General features: G+C 41.4%; 1 protein-coding gene across 2 annotated transcripts in view; it reads right to left on the bottom strand.

Moving 5' to 3' along the window:
• The window catches only part of AOPEP (aminopeptidase O (putative)), a 200479-nt gene that overhangs the window by 83969 nt on the left and 91793 nt on the right, over positions 1-24717 (bottom strand). For both annotated transcript variants that reach the window (XM_063129414.1, XM_063129413.1), the window contains exons 11-13: positions 21453-21513; positions 5442-5504; positions 4627-4707 (exon numbers count right to left, since the gene is read on the bottom strand). In XM_063129414.1, coding sequence (XP_062985484.1) covers positions 4627-4707; positions 5442-5504; positions 21453-21513 — 205 coding nt within the window. The remainder of the gene's footprint in view (positions 1-4626; positions 4708-5441; positions 5505-21452; positions 21514-24717) is intronic.

Below are 24717 nucleotides of genomic sequence, written 5' to 3'. Positions count from 1 at the left end.
TATCACATGATTACTAAAAATTAAAAACAACAACACTGGTAGTCTGAAACAAAAATGGCACTCATTATTATTGGATTAGGTATCCAAAGGTTTAAAATCTAGTTGTCTTTCTTGCCTAAACCGAAATATGGCATGTCAGTACACTGTAGAATCTGGAGACTGTGGGTTGGATCCAATGCTGTCATTCTGCTGATGAAAGCAGTTCCATCAGCAGAACCAGAGGGGGGCAATTCCCCCTCCCCTGCTCAGCCACCGATATGCCCTCAAACTCTACTCTGGAGGGCTGGGAAAATCCTCCAGAGCAGACTTTAAAGCAGTTTGGAGGGCTACAGGCAGGGGGAAAGCAGGAGAAAATACTGTCGCACGCTAGGTAACCATGGATTTAACCCAGCCATTTCTATTGAATGTAGTGCTTGTTAAATCTTTTTGCATCCTTTATGGTGCATAAAAGTATTTTTCCCACCAGTCACAATATCTTTGCTTTGTGAACCTCATTAGGAACATGGCTGATTATATATTCTTCTGATTATGAAGCTTAAGGAAAACGTAAATTTAAAAAATTACGAAAGCATGTTCCAAACAGCTTTGTTATTATTTCAACGGTTATTAATCTCATAATGTAGCAATTAACCAGTCCTAGAATGCTTTCCCACATTCATTATAACATTAAAAATAATAGAACTCATTTTATACATAGGTGATTTATTTGGTCACTGAAAGAACATTTTAATTATTATTTACCATACTCTTATTTGGTTTCAATTTTTCCTCCTTAGTTTTGCAATTCAACAATTTTATTTACTTACTTAATGACCTGCCTTATCAACTTATGCAGACCCTCATAACCTAGTCTGGCTTCTATAACTAGTTAATGAAAATGAGAAAGACCAAACTGATGTAAAGATGGAAGTATCAGTCTATGCATGAGAAAATAAAATAAAATAAGGAGACAAATATAGAAAAGGGGGTATATAAATGTGTAAAGAAACGGAGAAAGGGAAGTGAAAGAACACCAAAAAAGGCAGAAAAGAAATGAAATATAGAAGCGCTATAAAAAAAATTAGGAGAAAAGAAACAAAATCAGATGGGAAAAATAAAGGGGAGGGGGAGAAAATTAAATAATTGTTGTTTGCATGAGAGGTAAAAGGAATTGAAATCCTGAGCCAGGAGCTTGGGTGGAAACAAGAATTAGGGCATCAAAATAAAAAAATAAGGAGGTAAAATTATAAATCATGAATGGGCAGGTTTAGGCATAAATGAACTTTTAATTAGTTATCCAAGAGCTGTCTCTTATCTATAGCAGTTAATTATGCTATTTTATCCTTTCAGTTTCTTGAGTCAAAAGCAAAAGCTCATCATTTTACATGAACTGGTCCACCATTTTGCATCTATCTGAGTAAGGCCTTATCCAATGGTTGTTATCTTCGAGGAGTTCCCCACCTCCACCCATTTCCCCCCCTGGAGAAGTGAGATGTATGAAAAGCACAATTTATTGAAGTGCAACCTCATACCCAGTTGTTGCAAAACTTTTTTCAGACTGGAATACCTTTTGCTCTATGGAAAGAAAACAGTTATCTTAGACAGACAGACGTCATGCTCAAAATGCATGAGTGGCTGCTTTGATTTCATGGTGTCTCACACAGGTTAGTAATGGCAAAAAGCATTCATCCAGTAGAGGAAATGTTATTATCGTGTCATAATTATAAAGGAACTGTGCATGATGGGGAGAGTTAAGTCAGAGAGCAAACAAAAGGACTCTTAAAAGTTACGGCAAGTGTTTAATACTCTCTCTGTCTTTCTCTAACGAAAGGAAAGGCTGGCATTGTAGCTATGGAACTCAGTCTTTCAGATGTGATTTAATACACAAGCAGCACAATACTATACATGTCTACTCAGATGTAAGTCACACTGAGTTTAATTAGGCTTCCTTCCATGTAAATGCACATGTCTAAGCAAACATGCATAGGATTACACTGCACATAATTTCAGCTATATTTGCGATGGGCCCAGCCAATATTAGCTACTGATATATATTTTTTAAATGCTCCAATTCTATTTTTCTGTCTTCTTTCTTACCTGGCTCCTTCTACAAAAGCTCCCTCTTTTTTTCTTTTTTACAACATCTGTTTGGAACATTTTAAAGGAGAGTGAGTCACTTAGAGTAGGATCTTTTCCACGGTGTCAACAAATGTGTAGAACCCCCTGCCCTGAAAGGCTAGGTTGTCTCCTACTTTGCTGGTGTTCAGTTACTGCTAGAAGAATTTTCTTTTCCTCCAAGCCGTTGACTTGTTTTATTAAGCCCTAGTGCTTTCTTGGTTCTTAATTTTACTTAGCCCTGGCGCTTTCTTGGTTCTTAATTTTACTATTCTATTGCCACTTTTTAGTGAGCACTTTTTAAATTCTTACAATTATTATTCACTTTTATTGCTGGCCCTTTATTTATATTTTTAGCCACTATGCCAGGGGTGGCCAATATGAGGCTGTGGGCATTACCATTTTCGGAAAAGAAAAGCGGAATATAAATAAATGTACCTCATGCTACCTGGCTAAGCACTAAAACTTGGTTTAGAAAGCATACTGCTTAGTCTCAATGCCCATTATACAATACAAAGTATTCCATTTTTAAAAAATCTCTCCCATTTAAAAGCAGCCAGGTTACAAAATGGCAACCTATATCATCTACAGGCCAACAATCACATCAGACACCACCCTGAATGCCTAAATGAAGCAGAAAAGTTGTTCCTAGATCAGAGTAAAAATGCCCATCCCTTCTTTGGAGTTTATCAGTGTGGGTTCCATAGCCACTCCAACCATCGTGACCTAAAAAAACAACTCCTAGTTCAGAATTCCAATGGATGTGAATTCCAGCGTACAAAGAATTTGATTTTTTTCCATTAATTTTCTTGCCGCAACAAGGAAGAGCACATGCAGAAATAAAAAATGCATTAAATATCATGTGTAACGATTCCAGAGTCTGATTAAATAGTTGGTTGCTTCCCATTAGTATTGGATGAAATAATAATACTATTTTATTAAGATCAGGACTCTTTTCTATACAAGAAGTGCTGTAGCATCTTAAAATATAAATTGGTTCATTGTGATACAGAGAACTTCAGCTGGATAAATTAAACTCCACTTTGGAAATATACATTCATTTTTGCATACACGCTAAATAGGCTATATTCCAGTGGACAGCAAGTTAATGTTAGCAAATAGATTCAGAGTTAAAGTATCATTTTTTCACAATAATCTTTCTTTCACAATAATAAAACTAAACTAAAATTGGCACTTTTGTCCTGATTCTTTTATTGTCCATCTTCCACCACCACCACCACATGCAGCTTACTATCTGCAGACATTTGTCGGATACAGTAATGCCCATACTAAGGCAACACAACCCTAGAGTTGGCAGCCATACTATCAGCAAGAACTTGGCTACAGAATCAGCAATGATTCATCAGACTTTCTAGAAGCACTGTCAAAGCTGCAAAGTAACACATTCCCTTTTTAATCCTTCCAAAATAATAAGGGGGGGGGGGTTTGGTGGGTTATTAAACAAAAAAAGAAATCCCCAAACATTTTTTCCAGAAAGAAAACAAAATGCGTCATCATTAATTATTTATTACTAAAGTGTGCTGAATAGCTAAAACAAAACTGCTTTTCAGAACAAAGTCAAGATTGGTACTTACCAATCTACATTGCACAACAAAGGCCAATTCACAAGACAGGCCAGTGTCTTTGAGTTTACATGGAAAGAAGTTCCATTGAAATCAATGAGACTTACTTCCATATAAATTGGTCTAGGATGGAGACTTCAGTCAAACTTACCTCAATGGGATAAAGATTATGTATGCGTAGTAACTAGCAAGTAAACCCCATTGATGAGCAGGACTTATTTCTGAATAAATATGCATTGAATTGTGCTGTAAACCATCTTAAATCCAAATATTTCAGCGTAAGCAGTCATGGGCTAGGCCATTCATGTCTGATATCAAAATTGGTGTACAGTACAACTCAATATATATGTGGCAGTAGTATTCTTCAAACTAGGAAACTGTACTTAAACAAAACAAAACAAAAAATTGCAAGAGGATACCGAAATAATACTTTCATGAAACTCTTCTAAATCAAGTGTGCATTTAAGCACTGCTCACTTTTAACATCCATTTGTGTATTTTATGGGACTTTCACAGAGGCAACTGAGGAACTCCTTAGAAGCTATACATGAATCTATGCATTAATAATTTCCGTCTATCTTGCAAACTACAATGTATCTATTTGTCACATTTTCTATTTCTGTGGCTATGCTTGTAGCTACGCTTGTAATCAGAATCAGAAACTTTGTAATTAGGTGTATAAAGAGACAAGAAGAAATGACTGAGAAAGTGCTATTTTGTTTTCTGTAAAATCTTTCAAATACTCCCTCTCCACTCTCCCAAGTCACCACAATGAGCATAAATGCAGTTCATCCAATTGTATTATAGGAATCTCGCTAGACAACATGATCCTTCACAGAGCAAACGCTTCCAGAATACGCAGTGCCATTTCCATATCTTTTAAAAGCTTCTCTCTTTAACTTCTTCAGCCATTGTATTGAATAGATAGATGCCCACTGGGAGCCTGTACCTTTTGGAGAGCGGCTTCGTGTCTCCTTTTCCTTTTGCTGCTGTTTCTGGCTCTCTGATTTACTCGAATCCATTTTACGACCTACAGGTCAAAACCATAGGGCTTTTTTAAGAAGACGCAACCTGAGTGCAACTACTCAGCATGAGTAAGACACTATAAACAGACTCAAGACACATTTTTCCATTGCTTCACTGGAAAAGGAAAAGGAGAGGGGGGGGACGGGGAGGGGGCACTGTTCCAGTGAACAATATCATGCTCTTGGGTAATCCATTTAGCCATTTGCGCCTGGTTAAAAGAGAATCCCCCCACCCCCACCCTCTTTATATCTTAATGCAGTACATTTTGTCTGCTGCTCAAACCTAGACAACAGCAGGAGCATAAAGAAAAGCCTGGATATATGAAAACGGTTTGTAAAGTTGTTGTCCAGCCGCACCATGCTAAAAGCAATTACTGGGCAGACGGTGCCATTGACTTCAATAGAACTTCATTCCAAGTAGTTTCTTCAGGTCCTAGTGCAATGTCGTTGGTTTTTATTATTTATTTTAAGAGAAAAGTCTTTGCTGCCCATTCCTCACACCTTCAGCCTCAAGAAATAGGTCCACTAAAAGGGATCACACTTAATCTAATATAAACAAACAACAGGTTTTCAAGTGACACTCTTTTGGCTCCCTATAAATTGCGCGCGCCGGGTGAGGTGGGGCGCGGGGGGGGGAGCGGAGAGAGGCTTTACAGAGCACAGATTTGCAAGCACGGAGGAGAAAAACAACGGCAGTGAAACTAAACATTCCTGTAATTAACCTGAAGAAAAGCGTTACCTCTTCGTTCACTTCCTGGGCAAGTCGACACTCCTGCCAAGCTTCACACTCTTCCAGCAAAGGCTAGATGGGAAGACAAATAAAGTGCAAGTTTACTGAGGTGTTCTAGGATGCAGCTCGCTCGGGAATGCGATCCACTCTTTCCTTACCCCTCACCTCCAAAAAAATATCAAAAATAAATAAATATAAATCCCCAAGATCACCGGATACACAGATCCCCTGAGCAGGCTTCCATATCGGATGGGGGGGAAAGAACACGCACGCAAGAAAAACTTTCACCTCTCTCCGTTTCTTCCTCGGGGGCTAGTTAGCCCCTCTCATCTCAGCCTCATCGCTCGCCCGCGCGTGCCTGAAAGCGCTACCTTGGCTCTGCCAGCAACCTCCTCCCGCTTCCTTCAGTTTGGGGCTGCGGCTGCCCTTTGCTGCACACGCGCTTGGGATCTGTTTGCATTTTGCCCTGGATGCAGCAGCGACACCACTTTTTGTCCCGGCTGCGGCTTTCGTGCCGTTTCAGAGATGATTCTTCTTGACGCTTCTTCTCTCTGCAATCCACGGACTGGAGAGAGAGACAGCGCTGTCTGCTTCTCTTTGCAACGCAACACAAGGGACCTCCTTAGGAAACGAAACACCTAAGAGAGCAAGAGAGCGAGCGAAGGGGACCGACCCCCCCCCCCCCCGTCGCTCTCTCCTCCTTTCCGTCCTCGTGTTCCAGCCTCCGAGATCAGAGGAGAGGAGGAGCTTGCCTTAAGGGGATACAGACCGATCGGCTTTTGTTCGCCCATCGCCAAAAGGTATACAGAGGAGCGCGCTGGAGCCGCTCGCTTTGCAGGCGCGAGCGGCCAACGTCACTATTTTCATATTGCACCGTCTGGTCTCAATTCCGCTTGCCCCGGAGCAAAATTTGAAATCATTCACTGTAAAGCCCTGAAAGGCCCCCTCCCCCCGTTTTCCTAAAACAGTGTTCAGACGTCAGGGTTGTCAGTGCTCGCTTGCACTCAAGGAAGATGAAAGAAAGTTCATGTGATCGGCTAGACTAGCGAGTGGATACCCTTGGACCCGGCCAATCGAAGCTAAATTCCCTAATTAGCCTTCTCACGAGTTAACCTTGGGGTAAAAAAGAGAGAGAGAAAAAAGGAACATCTCTACTGTAATTCCCCATCATGGGGATTGGGAGTCTTTCAGACCTGGTTAAAGTAATTTGGGCTGTCATCCTATACACACTTAATTGGGAGCAAGACCCACTTGAACATACTGGGGCAGGATCTACACTACTGCTTTAAAGCGCTTTATAACAGTTATAAAGCGCTTTAACTGCCTTAAAGCGCTATAAAACTGTTATAAAGCGCTGAGTAAACACATGCACGGGGTTGTGCTGTCAGTGGGGCAGCTAGGTAAGTTTAGACTCTGAGACTAATGGTGGAGGGGAGGGATTCTTTAGATGGTCATGTGTATTACTTCATTTCAAAATGTGGTATGCCAGCCCTGCTACGATTGGGGCCCTCTGGCTCATTCTGCTGAGTGGGGCCCAGACCTTTGCCCCAAAGTCCTTCCCTGACAGCGCCACTAAATCTAGCTGAATCCAAACACTGCAAATTATGTGATAGCTTGCTATTGTAAAACAAACAAACAAATTTTTCATCTGTTCATACAGTTAAGTACTTTTAAGTCACATAAAACCTGAAAATAAAGAGGGGGAAAGGGAAACAATGGAGAAGAGAAGTGCAACACATGAAATATTATATACCATTCCATTTTGTAATAGAAGATAATTGTAATGCATTTTCTCCATTGTCCACCTATCATCGGCCCTAATTCCAATCAGGAGTATTTTAACCAAACTTTCTAATGGCGTTATTGCTGGAAATATATTACAACACAAATAAAAATTTTAAACTCCCCCCCCACCTCTCAATAGCTCCTTGACCTCTATGGAATCCAAAACTGTATCAGATGAATCCCATGGAGACGCTGAAGTGCATCTTAAAAGCAAGCATTAAGTTTGCTTTTTGCAACTGGAATCCTGCCATTTGTATTAGTCATGGGCGTTCCACAGCTGACTCCTCCATCAGGCCTCTGTTTTGCAAAGCCTGTGCTTTGCTTTAAAGGTGCAATCCTATGTATGTTTACTTGGGAGTAAATCCCATTGCACTCAAGTGTCTGGGGGTGAACATGTTAAGATCACCCCGGATTTAAGGTTACTCGCTAGCTAAACTGATAGTTTTGAGAAAAACGTCAAACAACAGGAAGTCACAGGCAACCCAGCATTATTTTTTTTAGCTTGACATTTAGAGTAATGCTTTCATAATTTCCAGTTGTAAGTGCAAGGAAGAGTATAACTGCAATAATTGTACTTGGCACATTTAAACGTTTACTGAATCAGAAAAAAATCACTGATATATTTATGAATTCCTTAAAAGGTTAAACTAAAAATCTATGCTTCTGAAAAATAAGATGACAATATATCAAACCAGACTTTCTCTTACACAGAATTAGATGAATTTGCAAACAGATGTCACAACATAAATGTATGTCAAATGAGTGCTCACTAAATCTTGACCACCTCTTTAACTTTACTGATTTTAGTTTTTAAAAAGGCACTGTCCTGCCCCTTTCTTTATTACCACAATAACCTTCTTTCAAGATCAAAAGCTTTAGATCAAAGCCAAGATCAAACTCTCTGCTTTAAATAGAAGCAACACTGCCATGAAGTATATTACTCAAAAGAAAAATGTCTTAATGGAGATATAACAGTAGAAAATCTTATTTCAGATCTGTATTTTTACATTCAGGATAGGATACTAAAGTAATTATGAAAGCTGCTACTTGTTAACTATTGTGTACTAGTTGGGACAGAGAAGTCAATAATCAAAGAAACAGGTATTGTTAGCCATTTGTTCAGCACAAGTGTAAATTTGCACCAAGGAGTATCTTTTTGCTATTGCCACACTGAGGGATTTCTTTCATATAGGGTTATGCCTATTGAGCTCGGTAGTGAAAACACAATTTCAATCCACTAGATTTTTAGGCTTATGCAACGTGAGATTGCGAAGCTTCTTCAGATGACCTAGTGCAAATGTATATTATTTGTTACATTTTATCCCACCCTTCTTCCAAGGAGTTCAAGATGGAATGCATGGTTCCACCCATTTTATCTTTAGAACAACCCTTTGAGATAGCTTGAGCTGGCCCAAGGTCACCCGGTGAACTTCTCAGCTCAGAAGGGATTTGCAAGCAGGCTCTCACACACTCCAGAACAGAAGCTCTACCTATTACAGCACACAGGCTCTGCTGTGTATGAATTCACACATGCATGTTCATCACTTTATTACTACACAGTGATGAAGTGTGTGTGAATGAGTAATCACAGATCAAGCAACACAGGGATAAACTTTTCCATCACCTCCCAGTGTCCTCCAATGCAGGTCTAGCCATGGCCTATATGTGACTATCAAGTAATGAAAGCTAACTGAGTAATCAAGTGATGAGAAGTCATATTCCCAAAAGTATAAATTGATCTCTAGTTTCAAATGATTCTTACCTTGTGACAATTTAAAGGAGGGGAACCAGACTAAGAAAACAGATCACCTAAATCCACCCTAAATGAATATTAATATTAAAACAAATGTTGAATCTGCTTATGGATTATGCAGGAAGTAAGAAATGTTTTCAGCTACAAGAGTAACACTGAACTGATTATGACCTGAGCCCCAGTTTGTATATGCTAGCTATGCTTTGCTAGACTTTTGAGTTTGGATGCTAAAGATCCAGGTTCAGTTTCTTCTCACTGTGAAACTGGGTGGACTTGAACAAGCTTACCCAACCTCACAGCCTGAGAGAAAAGTGCCCTTTATATGTTACCCAAGTTATGTGGGTACTGCTTTTCCATGACATTTAAATGACATTCATGTGGGCAAGAGCCAATTGTGTAGGTTTTTACCATGGAATTAGCACCCATATGATTCACCCTCCCCCCATATAGTTTGGTCTTTTAAACAAAACTCCAGTCATACTGGAATTGTTCACCAAAGAGCAACTCTCACACAGAAACAATTAGTTTTTAAGTTAACTGTGGGTTGTTTAACCCATAATTAATCCATGGTGTCCAGGTTTGCACATAATATCACAGAATAACCTCTGATTGGAGGTTGAATATGCAAAATGACAGAGGTACACAAATCAATTAAGCCTATTCATTAATTAACTCATGATGATTTGTTGCCATTGTGTGAGAACTGGGTGTTAGTAACTTATTTAGTGCAGAGATTATGTCATCCAAACAGGTTTACAGTCCCACATCAGTATGCTAGCTGAACCGATAGTACCCGAATCCCCTCTTTAGCAGAGGTATGTTATGCGTCCACAAATGAAAAGTCCTTTTCTGCAGTGGCACCATGACTCTGGAATTCTTCCCTAAATAGACACAACAGGAACCAACACCACAATATTTCCAGTTACATTAAGACCAGCCTATTTGCCCAATCATTTTAGAGGAAAATTTGTTCTGTTTTTATTTCCGTGCATTTTATTTTACTTAATTGGTTGTTGCATTTTAGTATGGTGATTTGCTATTTTATTACACTGTATTTATATGGTGGTGTAAATAGATTTTCTTCACACTTGTGTAAATCACCCTGGATTCTTTTGAATGCATGGTGGCTAAGAATATTTATTTATTTATTTATAAATCCTATGGCCCCTAGAACTATCTAGAGGACTATAGGATTCTTCAGTTTCTGGAAACCGAGGTCAGAACCAGAGTTCCGACCCCAAAGCCCAGAAACTGCTCTCCCCTCCCCAACCTCCTCATAGCCAGCACTTGGAAACTGAGTGTGGAGAAGGCAAAAAGGGGGTGGGGGTCCCAGAGGGGGTGAGGGGGAGGAAACTGCAGAAGCTGGTTTACACAGCTTCTATCGGGTCTCCAGGCCTCTTCCCTCCCACTCCACAAAGCTGCACCTGGACAGGTGAACTCACCCATCTAGGAAAAAATACAGGGCAGCCAGATCATGGATGAGAGGATCCCCTCCGTGCTCCAGCCACCCTGCTTAGATAGCCAGCAGCCTCCAGTTTTGGACTATCCAGATAGGAAAAATAAAGGAAAGGAAACTCTCATGCAAGCACTTGAGTCATTGCTGACTCCTAGAGGGACACCTGCTTTCGCTGACGTTTTCTTGGCAGACTTTGTAGCGGGGTGGTTTGCCATTGCCTTCCCCAGTCGCAGTTACCTTTCCCCAAATAGCTGGGTATTCATTTTACCAACTTCGGAAGGATGGAAGGCTGAGTCGACCTGAGCTGGCTGCCTGAGAACCAGCTTCCGCTGGGATTGAAGGCCGTGAGGAGAGTTTTGGCTGCAGTAACTGCCGCTTACCGCTCTGTGCCACACAAGGCTAATCCAGATAGGATTACACCCTAAATATTAATAATAATAATAATAATAATAATAATAATAATAATAATAATAAAAATAAAGCTGGGAATGTGAAGGATTACTGCAATTAATTTAATTTAATTTAAATTTATTTAAATGCATTTATTTTTAAATAAGCAAACTAGGAATGTGTTTCAACTACTACAGTGGGGATAGCCTTGTAGCAGGGAAAAGACTATTTGCCTCTTTACAACTAAAGGGAGGTGTGCGCTGTAGAACTGATCTAAGGATTCAGCCATCATAAGACCTGCCCTGCTGGTCAAAAAGTCACTCTAGTGCAATATTCTGCTCCCAGTAGCAGTCAGTCAGATACCTTTGGAAAGATCACAAGCTAGGATTTAAGGATGCCAGTGAATGTGTCATCACACAAAACATGGATTTATGCTGACATCACAGGAAGATCCACCACCTCAAAGGTTAAGATCCAGCACCAGTACTTATTTCATAAATCTGCAGGAACCTAACGAAAAGGGAAAGCATAGCTGGTAAGCCTCTTTTCGTATTACAGTTAGTCTGTAGCTGTGAAAAAGAAATGTGAAAAGAATATTTATTTGAGCTACTCAACAGTTCTAAGATGCACCATGAGCCATGAATTTTAACTAAAAAACACAAGTTTGGGATCCTTTTTTCCTTCTGATTTCTGAGCCTAAAGATTGTAATGCTTCCACTGTTCAAGCTTGGAGATTTGTTAAACTAAATCAGAGATATTTTTTTTGGAATTCTTACATAGTTCATCTTATAGATGTTTTAATGGCCACTCAACAAAAGTCTTATGAATATGCTACAGACCCCCTCAAACAGCTGAACTTCTGAATAGTTATGGCATATTTTAGTTAAAATATTCAAACGCTTTCATCCACAGCCATGCCAAATACATTGTCTTGGCTATTTAAATGAAATCTGAGCTTTTCATATTCTTAGTCCCTTACATAACAGCACAATTAGAAATGCACAGATCTTTACCATGTCTCTCTAGGGCCTGGTTCAGAAAAGAACTCTACATTAAAATTCGTTTCAGAGTTGTTTTCTCTGGAGGGAAAACACTCCCCCCCTCTCCCAGTAAAGCAGCTACAGGACCAGTGGGAAGGGGAAGGTCCTGTTTTTCCCTTATTGTCCCTCAGCTGTTTGTCTGCTCAAAATCACCCTCCCCCATTTTCCCCCAAGAGATGAAAGTTATCCAAACTCGTTCTTTATTAAATCTCGCCAGGAGGAAAGCAACAGGGTGAAGCAATTTGAGCAGACAAATGGCCAGGAAAGCAATGGTTAAAGAGCCCTCTTTTCTTCCCACAGGTCCTCTACTCAGGGCCAAACCTAATGTGACATAGGCCCATTTGCATGACATGATGCAATAATCATGCTAAAGCTAAATGGGGTTTATTGTCACCAGTGCTCAGATGGGAGAAGTCCTACAGAAGAAATGTAATAAAACAAGAATTGGAACCTTCTGGCCTATGCCAGATAAGTCTGTGGGAGTGGGGGGGTCCCATCTAGCCCAGCAGGTTCTTACCCTGGCCCACCCTCTTTGCCATGGAGGGGAAAGCTCTTATCTTTGATTAGCAGCTGATCAGAGACAAGTGCTTTCCCCTGCTTAGCATTGAAAAAGGTGCCATTTCTCCATGTTTTGGAAGGAAAAGCATTTATTTCTGATCCAAGGTAAGAGCTTTTCCCTCTGTGGCAGAGAGCAAGGAAGTTGCTGAGTGAATTTAATCCTCCCAAGTCTTTTCTGCTTACTTAGGAGTAAATATTCAGACAGTTGTCCTGCTTAGACATGCTGCTTTTAGTTATTTCTGAGTAGATGCTGCTTTTGCTTACATTTGAAGACATGCTACCTATTGGGAACAATGTAATTGGGGTGTGTTTGTGAATTTTCAGCCCTACCCACTCTGACCTTTGGACCCGCCGAACACAGGAGGCTCAGAGAGCTTCTCCAAAATGGAATCCAACCCTGACGCCAAAAAAGGTTCCTCACATCTGTAATAAAATAACATCAGCCTAGTGGTGTGTTGGTGCTTGGTTTGAACAAGAACATATGAAGCTACTTTTACTGAGTCTAACCATGGTACATCTTGCCTAGTACTACTCCAGCTTTTCCCAACTGAGTGCTCTCCATATGTTTTGGACTTCAACTACCAGAATTCCTGACTATTAGCCATGATAGATGGGGATGATGGGACTGAAAGCATCAGGAGGGCATGAGATTGGAAAAGGCTTGTCTACTCTGGCTAGCACTGTCTGTATAACAGCCTTCTCCAACCTGGCACCTTCCAGATGTGTTTGGACTGTAACTCCCATAATTATGGGAGATGCAGTCCCAATACATTTGGAGGGCACTGGATTGGGGAAGGCTGCTCAATTCCAAAACAAGGAAGATCTACAAGATCTCAGGCAGAAGTCTTTCACACCACCTTCTTCCAGATCCTTTAGCCAATAATGCCAGGGATTGAATTTGGGACCTTTTACATGCAAAGCATGTGGTCTGTCATTGACCTATGGATCCTCCCCAATAAACTTTTGGGTGGTATCTGTCACCAGTCAGCCCTGACTCCACCTGTAGCTCTTTCCACTCAGGAGGGAGTTTGAGCTATATTAACTGCTAGTCACTAGTATACATTACCTCTGTGCCCCCCTTTCCTCTTGCATCTCATCTATAATTGGACTGTGAGCCTTGCTTTCCTTTTTAACTGCCTGTAAAGTGCTCAGTTTAAGTGCTAGACAAATAAAAAGTAAAGTGCATGTCACTCATTAATGTATTTTTAGGCTGCAATCCAATGCCCACTTGCCAAGGAGTAAGCCCCACTGAACTCAATGGGACTTACTTCTGAGTAGACATTTAACAGGATTGCATAGTTAAGGGTGCAACCCTACTGAGCTGGTGGTGGTTAGACATGAGGATTCCAAGATTCCAATGCCACCAGGACAGAGGAAATGACGGAGGTAATTTTTGCCTCTCCATCCTATTTTTCATTCCGCCCCTACTAGATGACCCCATGAGCCCATCTAGCAGAGTCACACTGGTGAGGCTGGAGAGGCAATGGATCCTGACCTCTCCATCTCTCTCCCCGCCCACCAGCAGGCCCCCTTTTTCATCTCCCCACTTGACACTGTCGTTTTTCTGTGGTGGCTTAGAGGTGGAGAAGATCTGAATGGAGATTTTCTCCTCTGACATCTATGTCCTCAGAAGTGAATATCCCCAGTATCCTATGACCCCTCAGACAATGTCTAGGGGGCCATAGCATTGCGCCCTAAATGTCCTTTTAACAATGAATATCGTTTGTAAGCTGTCCTGACTGCCCTTTGGCTAGAAAGACAGGACAGAAATGATTGAAATAAAATAATCAATCATTCCAACAATACTTTATTTTTCATGGATGTTCCTCAACACAGATTCTTCCATGAAAAGAAGAGAAAAACATTGCATTTGTTTATGCCTAGAACCCCTCACAAGCCCACACAGAAGTCAAGATTAGAAGTAAAAGCGAGGATTGTAAAATCACTTGATTGTAACAAGGTGTCTATCTAAATATGGTTGTATGACCAGCTTCAGTCAATTCTGCTACAAGCATAATAACCCAAATATCTGTATTTTACATTTTAGAACTAATAGTAGTTATATAATTTCAGAGGACAATGGGTTAATTTACTAAGTGAGGCTTGCTAACAATTTCTCCAGAATCAATAGAAGACCATCATTGGCAGGCATCTCTGCATACTATTGTAACCACACTGTCTCCACTTCAATCCATCAAGGATCTTCAATGCTGAAAACAGCCAATGCTGATACACTAAGAAGGTTGTGTTGTCTGAAGTGAACTCAGCTGCCCTTTTTATTGGCATGCCAGTAGTCTCCAGAGACTGATAATCTTGGCAAAGAGCTAGAAAGAGGTGGAGTATAAATACTTACTGTAAATGGGCTGCATAAAGGGTTTCGATTTCAGGCAACCATTGCCCGGTGGAATTATACTGCTCGGATGCTGAGATCTCTCTTCCTGCTTCATAGGAGAATGAGAACAGGTGCTAGGAGCCTGGGGTGCCTCCTATTTATCACCTGTCACCTCTACAGCAACCTCACATACTTTATCAGCTAGCTTCATTATGCTGCATCAACCTTCCCCAACCCGGCACACTCCAGATGTGTTTTATGTGAACCGCCCAGAGAGCTTCAGCTGTGGGACGGTATACAAATGCAATAAATAAATAAATACTACAACTACCATCATCCCCAATTAGCATGGGTTAGGCTGGTTGGGATGATGGGAATTATAGTTGAATACAGGTGGAGCGCACCAACTTGGCGAAGGCTGTTGAATACGTTGTGTGGGAGGGAAACGTTCACCTACGCTTGGATATTTGTGTTAGGACTTCAGTAAACTGCAAACACGACAGATCAAGTATTCTTAAAGAAAAGCACTTGGGGAAACATATTTCCCTTCTCCTTGAATTGTTTTGGATGGACAAAGAAAACAGACCAAGAGTTAATTGGTAGCTAATCTCTTTGCTTTTCTTAGGATGTTTTTGCAAGGCACAGATTAAAATAGGCATTTAATATTGTGCAGGCTCAGCTGTGTCCATATTAGGAAAGCCTCAGCTTGCATCCCTGTGCAAGAGAGGACCTTCCCTCCCTCCCCTGCATTTCCACCCCTTGCATATGTAGGTGGGAGAGTGGGAGCTTGGGAATGTGAACTTGATCCAGCATTGACCAGCCAGGCAGCAAACTCTTATTGTTCTGGAGATACCAAACATATTTCTTTTCTATTAGGGATAAACTCAACCATTCTGCACATAACATAGCTTTTGTGCTCAGCAGTGTGATTAACAGAAAAAAGGCGAACCACAAAGAATATTCAAGCTTTATTAAAGCTACCATAAACAACACCTAAGAGTTCCAATTCATCAGCTTATTCTGGAAAGGGAACACATGTTCCCATTTTAGGCTCTTGCAAGTAATGCTGCCTCTGGTGCACTGTACCATTGTTCTTGTACTTCTTTGTGCTGGTGGAGGGAGGCGGGTGGGGGGAGCAATATTTTTTTATAACTACATTTTCTGCTGTAATGTGTTAGATCTACATTCTGGGTATAAATGCACAGTGCAGTAGGGCAGTTTGATTCTTGAATCTCTGTCCTGAAAAGGCCAAAATTAGCTGCAGGTGAATGCCAAGCTTCAGAATTAAGGCAACAGCAATTTTTTCTTGTGATCAACAATCAACACCAGACCTGGTAGAACTGACTAACTGTTAAGATTTAGCAGAAAAGCAGAAAAGAGGGAATGGCTTCCAAATGACGGGCTCCTAGGCTGAAGATTGGTAGTGCCAATTTCCAAAAAAATGTACTTGACCTGCACAAATAGGGAGATTTTCAGATGGTTACTTCAGTTTCACTTTCCTCATCAAGTGCAGAAATATTACATTCTGAAATAAAGTCTCTGAGACAAGGTGTGAGAAAGAATGAGAAGAAATACCAAATATTAAATCTGAGCAAGAATGGGGACTCAGAAGGACTTTTACTTCTCTGATAAATACCTCTAGCTTTTAAACTTATCCGCCCGCCCCCCACCCCAGATAACTATTATCGAGAGGTATAACAAAATCATTCTTGTCAAGAGACATTTGGATTTACAATGCAATCCTACACGTCTTCATAGAAATAAACCCTATGCTCCCAGGTTCCGATGGGTAAAGGATTGCAGTCTTACGGTGCAATCCTATGCATGTTTAGACAGAAAATATAGAGAGGTTTTCAGATAGTTGCTGACTGGGAAATGCTGGGAGTTGTGGGACTTTTTTCTGTCTAAACATACATAGGATTGCAGCCTTAGTCAATTCGTTAGTAATAGATCATAACTGCCTTGTGATTTAGGCTGCCATCCTACGCCCACTTACCTGGGAGTGGGAATAAGCCCCATTGAACTCAATGGAACTTACTTCTGAGTAGACATGCATAGGATTGCACCGACGGTCTCAGAAACCATCCATCAAGCATCATTTCAGATCAGGAAACAGCCAAGCTTATAATCAATTCTGGAAATAGACTACCACTTTACTTAGTTAAAAACAACAACAGCAGTAAACAAACATTAAATAAATGAAAATATTCCAACTAGACATATCACTTGTATTGACTGGTCATTTTAAAAATTAAGAGCTTTCTTACTTGGTGAATGCATACTTTAAGTCTGGAGCACAGGTTTCTAATAGCCATAATTAGAAAACAATAATAGCCAATTATACCTCGGTCCTAATTCGTTTTCCCTCTCACACCGAAACGTCCAAGAGCCAGCCAAAACAAAACCAGACATTTGCTGAAAAGATCTGCAATCAGTTACTACAGCCCAATTAGAGATTTGCAGGAAATGTTAAGACTTTTGTGAATATAACATAATCAAAAAATATTTGGGCTTTATATTTGGAGGATTCCCATTTATCTATGTTTCATTCATTTAAAAATAGCAAATGAACATGAACAATTACAGCTATAGGTTACAGACTTCACATGTTAGTCCTAAAAACCATTAAAAAAACCATCTTTATGTAAAAAATAAAACCAGCACTGGAGAGATTAAAAAAAAAACCTGCAACTGCCTGTTTTGATTTTATTTTACTCCATTATAGTTTTTCAATTGTTAATCAGGTTCAGGTGAAATAGTACCATATTCCGAGATGATTCTCATATCCCAGACAGAAATATTCTTATTACTTAATCTTTGTAAACTGCCCATAGAGATTTGGCTATGGGGCGGTATGTAAATATGATGATGATAAAATCAAAATGAACAGTTATAACCAGATAGTGCTGCACATGTAACGCCCCAGCAGAATCCTAATCCCGGTAGAATTAAACACCAAATTAAACAGGTGAGTCTTTAGCGCTTGTTTGGAGGCCTGTAATGAGGCCTGGCAGACATTAACAGAGTTCCGCAAGTGCGGAGCCACTACTGAGAAGGCCCTATTACTTGTGTCCACCAGCAGACACACAAGTAGGTCTCTGGTGCTGAACTCAGCATGTGGGCAAGTTGGTATGGGTGAAGGTGATTTCACACAGCCCTGAATTATCCAGCAATGTCCCTCCTTATAGTTAAGATCCTTCTATAATGTCTGTTCCCAAGCAAGCCCCTTTCAACTTAGCTTTTTTTTGAATTCTAATTGAAAACTTCTCTGTCTGCAAGTTCTGCTGGTTTTATAGCTTCCTGCTGGTCCAAGCTGGAAGATTAGTGATGAATAGCCTCTCTAAATTGCGCCAATGCTCATTTCTCTTCCATGTGGTGGGGTGAGGGAGGCTTTAATTACTGATCTCTTCTCATTATTTTTCTGTTTCTTTTTAATGGCACTATTTTGCTATTTTTAAGTGCTGTTCCTCCATTAAAAAGAGAATGAGAAGAATCGGTTTTTAAAACTTTCCCCTCCTATGGGAAAAACAACCAACACTGGGAAAATTTAGAGATGCTATTCCTCACTAATCCCTACGCTTAGATGAACAGGGTTGTGAATTTGCAAAGACGAAGTGTTCCATTTAAAGGCAAGGAGCCCTAAAAGCCTTAATAGTGCTTTTCATGAATACACTAGTTGGGCTAGTTTCACAGTTGCATTTTATATAAAAAATATTGCTACAAATGTGGTCGGGGGAGGGTGGTAAGGGTGTAGAAATGGGAGGAATATTTGGAAAGCACTTGGAAGCAACAGGTAAACAAATATCAATATGGATTTCCATAAAAAGAGAATAGGCAATTCCAAAGAAAAGGACTAGAGAACAAGTACGAGGAAAATAAAGTTTCACCAGGTATTTGAGGACATGTGAATGGAAGCAAAGCATACCCATGTTGTTGTTGTTTAAACACACACACACACAGAGAGAGACAATACCATTATTTACTGGTAAGCTGTGAAAATTTTCTGGTAAGGCAGGAGAAAACAGAGCCCAACCAAAGAGAATCCAGTCGACTATATGACTTGATTATAGGACAGGGTTGGTTGTGATTTGTTTAAACAACTTAGAGATGCTTGACAACTGTTTGTGCATAGTTTAACATCATCCATTACTTTGGGTGGTGTCATAGTAAATAGTTAACAGAAGGGAAAGTATATGTTGAATTGGAAAAAAACTTTCCTCAGCAATTAAGGCTTGAGAAAGCATGGTTCAAAGAAAGCACAGATGCCGCAGCTCTTGAGATGTATAAGAGCAGACAGGGGAACCAAAAAACCCTCAAAAACTGGAAGCATGTTTTCCAGCAATGTTGGAGAGGACATGGCCACACCATTACTTAATAGGTGCTTTCCAGCTTTAAAATCAGCTGTTTCTGAAGCCTCTCCATGTCATTTAAACTCACAGTCTGGAGTTATTGGCTTTAAGTCATTGTTAGCATAGTGGACGATGAAAAACTGCTCCAGTCCTGTGGTGAGTCACCTCAGAGGCTGCAGTACATCCTGATCTGATAAAACAGCAAGTTCAACAACACAATGTAGTTGACCTTATTTAACCCAGCCCCAGCAGGTTTCAGGAAAATGCCCTCATGAAATTGTCTGTCTCTGATACAAATGTTTACTTTTCAGCACACGATAATGTAAGGCACAGGGGAAACCTCACTGTAATCCAGTCAGAAGGCACAACTGCTGTTGTGTGTGGCATTCTTCCACATGTGGGGAAAAAAATAAATCAGAACAAGACATCCTGACTTGCAGAAGAAGCTTTCAAAAGGAGTTTGGAAAGAGGTTTACCAAAACAGCACCCCTGTTTTCAGCACAATAATATTCTTCTCGATTTGCAGCAAACAATGTGAAAGCAGAATATTGTTTGTGGTACGAACAAGAACTAAAAGTACGAGAGGCTCTCGCACTGGAGTGCCACTTTTGCAGAATCGCAACACTGCTTTTGCCAGGGTTTGTTAAGCCTACGTTGTGTAGTGAGGCAACAGAGACTTGCTATGCAGTCCACAAACTCTTTATTCAGTTAATAACACCTCTTCACACCTGTAGCATTACGCCTAATTAGCTAAACAACACAAGGCAGTTGCCTGTCAACTCAAATGGATGGTTTCCTGACATGTCCAGACCCCCACCCCTTCAGAGAAGGTCCTCCTGATCCAACTTCTGACAGGAAGCCAATCTGGCAGACTGCCTCCCACCTCCTCTCAATTCTACCCAATTAACTCTGCGATGAACTCTGGTGTCATCAGTTCCGGTGCTCCCTTGCCCTCTGACAAAGGCTGAGTTCCCACGGGGAGGGGAATGACAGTGTCTGAACCTGGCCTTCTGTTCAATAAGCCCCTGGGAAGATTCGTCCCTGACGCTCGGATAGTCTTGGGGAATTTCCTCCCCTGCTCCCTGTCGTGGCTGTCTTCTTCCAGCTCTGCCTCCAAATCCGAATCAGAGCCCAAAATCACACCAGGGAGCTTGACCCAATCCTGACAGCCTCATTCCATCCATGAGGTATGGAGTAGTAGGCTGGTTGAGCATGAACTAGAAGTAGATTTGAATGGCCAGGAGACACGTGCTTTGTTGTTCTTCTATGTTGCTTTGTGGATTGGAAAGATGGGATATAAATGTAATAATAAAATGTATCTACAGGCACTTGCCCACCAATCAACTGGTTACAGCTATCATATATTGCAGCGCCAGTCTCTTATTCGGTGTGGATTGAGTCCCCTTAACCTGAACAAGTGATTGGTGCTGACAATTTCAGACATTTTCTCAGTAATGTGTATGGAATGCCCAGCCCAGCAATGGGAACTACATCCAGAACATCCAGTGACAGAAGTGGCCCTTTAGCTTTGGAGTGTAGAGTTCCCCAGCTTCTCCAGACAGGGCTAGGAAAGAACACTTCCTGAAACCCTGCAGAGCTGCTGCTGGTCAATGTCCATTATACTGGGCTAAGATGGACCAGTACTCTGACTCAGTGTGAGGCAGCTGCTTATGTTCCTAACCAGAGATATAACAGCTGATCCAACTGCAGTCGGAGTCTACTTCTGCATGGACCCTGTCCTTCCTGAGTTGGGTATCCTGCATAATATAGCTGCTGCCTTCCTACTTCTTTATGAAGTACATTGCGTTTTCAAATTAAATTCATTTTTTAAATAACAGTGTCAGAATTTGTTTGGTGCTTTTTTGTTTGTTTTTACAGAACAATCTGTACCTAGCATAATGTTAACAGGTGTGCAAACTTTTGGAACTTACACTCTCACTGCACATAAAATAGTCAATAAACGAATAAATAAATTTAACTATTTTTGATGTTTCCCCCCTTTACCCAAAGTAATACACAAAACTGATCCCATCCTCTCTTTTCTTTTAACAACATGCGAAGTGTCACTAAAATTCCTTAACAGCACAGTTTCCAGTGAATCGTATGTTTAGTAATAAAATAAGGTTTAAGAGATTTTCCCTCTTGGCAGTATCTCTTTGAGGAAAACAGAAAACGAAACCTGCAACTGATAAAAATGGATTCCCGTATGTGTGCAGCATAAAGACATAAGAGTGGATGTCATTAAAACTGGGATTTCGTTTTATGCCATACCTGTTAAAATAACGACAGTAATTTGAACAACATGCTCAACAAAATCGTAATCTGGATCCTATTCAGAACAGATCTTTTGCATTTACCTTTGGGATTCCTGAGCAGTCAAGCCACTTCTGGAAAATGTTTTCAACCGATAGGCCATACCTTCCAAGAAAATCCAAAATTAAACCTTATTCATGGGACATGCACAATACACATATATTTAAAAAACACACACAAAAAAACCAACACTTTGGTAGAAATCAGCTTTGTTAGCTAAACAGTAATTGGACTAGCTAACTGCATTCTGCATTTGTCCTTTTTAATTAATAACACCTGAGATGATGACATCTGAAAATTAAAGGTAGATTGGACACTGCTTGTAAAAACTAGTGATGAATTCAATGCTTATGAAAGTTGACAGTGTGCGTTGAAAGAAGCGCAAATGCACTGATGAAACATACGTAAACAATGAACAGGTGTTCTCCGGTTCTTTTTGTGTGGCTTTTCCTTTTCAGCTTGTGAAAAGAGGAGTGAAAAGGAGGGAATGGAGGTTTTTTTCAATGGAAATCATCTGAACAGGCAGCTAAAAATTGCCTGAGAATGGTTAATCAATGTAATCTCAATAGTCTTAGCATTACGCCAGCCTTCCCCAACCTGGTGCCCTCCAGATGTTTTATTACATAACCTATCAACCCCATCCAGCAGCCCATTGGCCTTGCTGGCTGGGAATGGTGGGAGTTGTAGCCCAACACATCTGAAGGGCACCAGGTTGGGGAAGGTTGCTTCACACTTTAAAAAAGTGAGAGCGTTCATACGTAACAAGAAGCCACTGTGGATTAATTTCCCTGTGGGAGTTGTCGTCACATGTCAGCCACCACTTTTAAAATACAAGCCGTGGCGATGTGTGTGTGTGTGTGTGTTTGTGTGCGCAATGGCTTGTCAAACCTGGCCAGGGTGGGTAGTTGCGGTGGTTAACAAACCACGCACAATCCTGAAAGAGGCCATGGGTTCTGGGTGGTTTGTTAACCAAGTCAAAGTGCTGGAGTTCTGAAAACATCTGAGCAGGGCCAGCCCTACAATGAAGCGGCCTCATGTGGGCACATCAAGCAGCGTGGAATGGAAAGAGCTGCGAATTGTGTCGCTCTCACCACCGAAAGGAGGAACCGCCGCTGCCTGGCCGGCCAGCCAGCCACTCTCTTTCTTCCTCCCTCCTGCCCACCATGCCATGCTGTGCCTCCTCTGGCTCCTGCCTGCCCACTTCCCTTCTTACTGGCTGGCCTTCTAGCTGGCCTCTTCCACCTCCTTCCCCAGCCATGGGGGTCTCTTGGCAGGGTCAACCAAAATATGGCAATAGGTTGGTCGCTCTGCTTCCAGGACCTGGGGGGGGGGGCTGCTGTCGCCGTCATCCCCTGCCCATTTGCTTGGCCTCCCCCATTTGTGCCAAACAAGTCCCTGGAAGGGCAGCCTCAGCTCCAGGCCAGCCCTGTTACCACCCGGCATGCAAGAGGGCAGCTCGCCCTGGCTTCTTACACCAACCGCGACGGCAGACACGCACGGGCATGGCGAGGGGAGCCTGGGGAAAGGGTGGCAGCTGCAGCATCGCATGGCTTGAGGCGGCAATCATTCTTGGGCCGGGCCTCCATCTGAGGCAATCTCATTCTGCATCTCTTCTCTAAAGACTTCTCAGCACACAAAATACCTTGGCTCCTCATAAATATTTCGTTAAGAAGCCAAGCTAAAAGTAAAAAGCATTTCCTGGAATGTCATATGAGCTGTGCTCTAAAATTTGTTTACAAACTCAGCACTTTCTTAGACACTTTTATTCTCCATTAGCCTGATGCAACAAGAGGAACACAACTTTGAAGAAATAGTTGAAATGAAGAACGTGTTTCCTTACAAAATTCTATCACCAAAGCATCCTTTATGAATATGTGTGTTTTGTAAAACTGAGACTACATCTTTGCAAGATGTCCCATTGCAATCGGCATGAAGGCAGTTGAATAATTCTGGACCAAGGACAGTGGACAACTACCAAATAAATGAATCATTCACCAGTATGAGAATGACTTAATTCTGGATCGAAGACAAGGTGTTTAAATGCAAAAGAAAATGAACCCCTAGTACAATGCCTAAAAAGCACAGGGCCATAATTCCTTAATGAGAAGCCAAAACAGGCAGTACTTTGTATCTATACCTAACAGCAACATCTCCCCCTCCACATTTTTATTCTAGAGTTGGTGTAATGGCCCCACTTTTCATCTTAAAACTTCCCCTGCCTATTATGTTAGGGTCCTGATCTGGATTGGGGAATAACGTTTGGGAAATACATATTAAAAAGCAAATTACCGAGGCACACACAGCATTTTCTTCCAAAACAAGTTCACAATGTGGTGATGCTAATGCAAAGATCACACAACCTTATAAAACATTGCACCCTCTGGATGTTTTAGACTACAACTCCCATCATTCCTGATTATTGGCTGTGCTGGTTATGGCTGATGGGAGTTGTCATCCAAAACATTTAGTGGGCACCAGGTTGGGAAAGGCTAGTTGAATGAGTCCACTGAAGCACCGGCACAGCCTAATGATGGAGAACACTGGGTGCCTCAGCTTAAAAGTTTTCTTTCCACACTAGCCTAATGACATAATACAAAACTCTCTAGTTCAGATCATGTGGTTTAAAATACCTCAGAAAACACACCTAAGCACCCACAGAATTCTAAATACTTTAGAAACCTGCCGCCATGCATGTCTGATTATTATGGAAATTAATTTATTTAAAGATAAATGAAGCCATACAGAGAATAGACCAGATTTGTGTAAGATGGTGATCTAACACATACAAAATCAAGACTTTCTCTTATTCCCATGTTCTGGAAATAAGCACCACTGGACTCAATTGGACCAACTTCAGAGTGAACACAGATAGGAATGTGCTGTAATTTGCTTTTAATAATTACAGGGCTGGTGCAAGTCCTCCTGCCAATGGAGGCAGGAAAATTCGCCACCCCCTCTCTTCCCCCCTCCCATGTACCACCATGGCCATCATTCTCCTCCCTCCCCCTGCCATGCTCCCCTTCCCCCTTCTGCCCACCACGTCCTTCTCTCTTTTCCCTCTTCCCCCACCCTCTCTCCCAGCCGCCATGGCCACACTCTCCTCAATCCCTTGCTGTGAAGGGTCCTTCCTTTTCAGCAAGGCATTGGTGGGGAGGGTGGCCCTGGAGACTGCTTGTGCTGTGGCAGAAGAACAGGGGCCAGCAGGGCTCCCCAGAGTGGCTGCCTGCGCCTCTCTCTCAGTGGGGCACCCGACTATCCTGGGGCAGCGGCAGCAAAGAGGCACACAGCCATGCCAGTGGTGGGCGGGAA

The sequence above is a fragment of the Elgaria multicarinata genome, chromosome 6 (genome assembly GCF_023053635.1).
Source record: "Elgaria multicarinata webbii isolate HBS135686 ecotype San Diego chromosome 6, rElgMul1.1.pri, whole genome shotgun sequence".
Lineage (NCBI taxonomy): Eukaryota > Metazoa > Chordata > Lepidosauria > Squamata > Anguidae > Elgaria > Elgaria multicarinata.
This window is presented reverse-complemented; position numbering and strand designations above follow the sequence as displayed.